The sequence below is a fragment of the Cyprinodon variegatus genome, unplaced genomic scaffold (genome assembly GCF_000732505.1).
Source record: "Cyprinodon variegatus isolate N-32 unplaced genomic scaffold, C_variegatus-1.0 Scaffold1053, whole genome shotgun sequence".
Classification (NCBI taxonomy): Eukaryota; Metazoa; Chordata; class Actinopteri; order Cyprinodontiformes; family Cyprinodontidae; genus Cyprinodon; species Cyprinodon variegatus.
In genome coordinates, this window is record NW_015151506.1 from 4,024 (window position 1) to 6,099 (window position 2,076).

The following is a 2,076-nucleotide window of genomic DNA, read 5'->3' on the forward strand; positions in this document are numbered from 1 at the left end:
ATATCTGCTAAGTTAAACTATTTTATAGAAATGGTTACATTATTTCAAGAAATAGAGATTTAATATTTTTGTTAATTATATTAAACAATCAATTTAAACAAAAACAATAGATGCCTTATTATTATTAGCACCATTACAATTATTACACTATTTTCACAGCATGGTTTTAGCAGAAAGGCCATTGATTGTTTTAATATCAGTGAATCCTCATGTAAATTCAATCGGCCAGCTTTATTTCAGTCATTCTGCTGAAATCAAAACAATCAGTTTCAGTTGAATTTATTGAATAAAGTTTTTTATTTGAAGACTTTTTACAGTCAGAGGAAATTTAAGCTGCTGCTTTGTTGCTACAGCTTCAGTTTTTGGCAGTTTGTAGGGATGCCAAGATGGAAGATATCCTGGTGGGGTCAGAGGTCAATGTCCACAAACTGAATGAGGTTCTGTGCCGGGACACTCCATTTTAAACCTGAAGGTCTGGGATGCGCATGTTTTGCCAAGGCTGGTTAGTTATGGTCTGTGGGACTTCCTGAAGCTTCAGAGATGTTATCCTGATGTCCAGTTCATCCATGAATCCTTCATCTACAGATTCCTCATCCTCCTCCTCTCCATCAGCCTCGCTGGGTAGATAGACGTGAAGCTGAGCTCGACCTGGATGTCCAGCGGTGTCGGCAGGCTGAGGGCTGCAGCTCAGAAAGCCTGGCTTCTCCACCACAGACGGAGCTTCATCCTGGGAGGGCGGGGAGCCACGGCGCTGGGGGTCGCCATGCAGAACCTCAGAGCTCAGCGTCGGGTTGTCTGAGTGTCGTCTGGCCGGTCTTGGCCGGGCAGAGGGCTGGATAGCTTCGGAGAAATTAAGCGTTCCGTTCTGCGTCTGGTTTTGGCTGCAGTTCCTGCAGGGCGGCAGGGGGGAGGGTTTGCTTGTGGACAGAGGGGGTAGAGGTGGTATCTGTAAAATGTTGGGGCGATGGCTCCCTGGGAGGCCCTCTGACAGGACGTGCTGACCCGGATCGAAGAGGGACGGCTGGCTGACACTGAAGAGACAAACCGGACAAACAGTTTCATCATTCCTGCTTTCTCATTCAAATCATCTTATTAAAGTTTGAGGCGATGAACCAACTGATCCAAACTAGAACCTGATCATCTGCAGGAGACCGACCTATGCGCTGCGTTCGAGTGTCGCTCAGATTTCTCCCACTTAAAGCTGCAGGTCAGGTTTCAACAGCAATAATTACGGGTCAGCGGTACCTGACCAGCCGCTGGTGGCGTTACTGGTTCAGATAAAGCCGTCAAACTGGGACACAGCAGGGAGGAAACAATCAGACGGTAATTCCAGCCAGGCTGCGATCTGACGGCTGCTTTTACTTCAAATGAAAAGCGATGCAGCAAAGAGAAAAGAGATGATGTGCAGGCGATGCTTGAGATACTAACAGGCTGCTGGGAGCTGAATATAACCTGTAAGGTAATAATGTAACCGTGTCGCTGATTTAAAAAAATTAAGTATTCTAAAAGTGGGTCAAAAACATTCTGAAAATAAGCCTGCAGGAGGATCCATCCTGAGGGATTTGTTACAATAACAGTATTTGGGAAATCTGATTGGCCCCGTCCGAATGATTACAAATTTGCTAAAGTAAAAGTACAGCAACTTAGATCAAATTTGCAGTCAAATATAAGTTACATTTTAAAATAATTTTACTTAAATACAAGAAAGAAATATATAACTTTAGGTAAAAGTCACTTTTTTTGTCCATTTCATAGAGAAATCAGGATATTTAGGCCTTAAACTAAAAGTTGTTACAAAAAGAATTCAAATATTGAAGTTAAAAAAAATATATAATAATAATAATAATATTTTTTCATCAGTCATGATTAATAGGGTAAAAGGGTAAATAGCTTTTACATGTAGAGCAATTAATTTTACTTTTCAGGATTTATGATATTCAGTAACCCATTAATAAACACATTCAAATGGTGGCACAGGAAGTTTTATGTTCATAAATAAATGGCAAATTCAGAGCTCGTCTGCCTGGCTGCTTTTTACAGTTGCCTTTTGTATCTATGCTTCTTTTTCTATGTCTG

At 41.5% G+C, this 2,076-nt stretch overlaps 1 protein-coding gene across 1 annotated transcript in view; it reads right to left on the reverse strand.

Moving 5' to 3' along the window:
- Window positions 1–385: 385 nt before the first annotated feature.
- LOC107101097 overlaps window positions 386–2,076 on the reverse strand; it is a 5,317-nt gene continuing 3,626 nt past the window's right edge. The window contains exon 2 of the mRNA XM_015399861.1: window positions 386–1,025. Coding sequence (XP_015255347.1) covers window positions 461–1,025 — 565 coding nt within the window. The 3' untranslated portion in view covers window positions 386–460. The remainder of the gene's footprint in view (window positions 1,026–2,076) is intronic.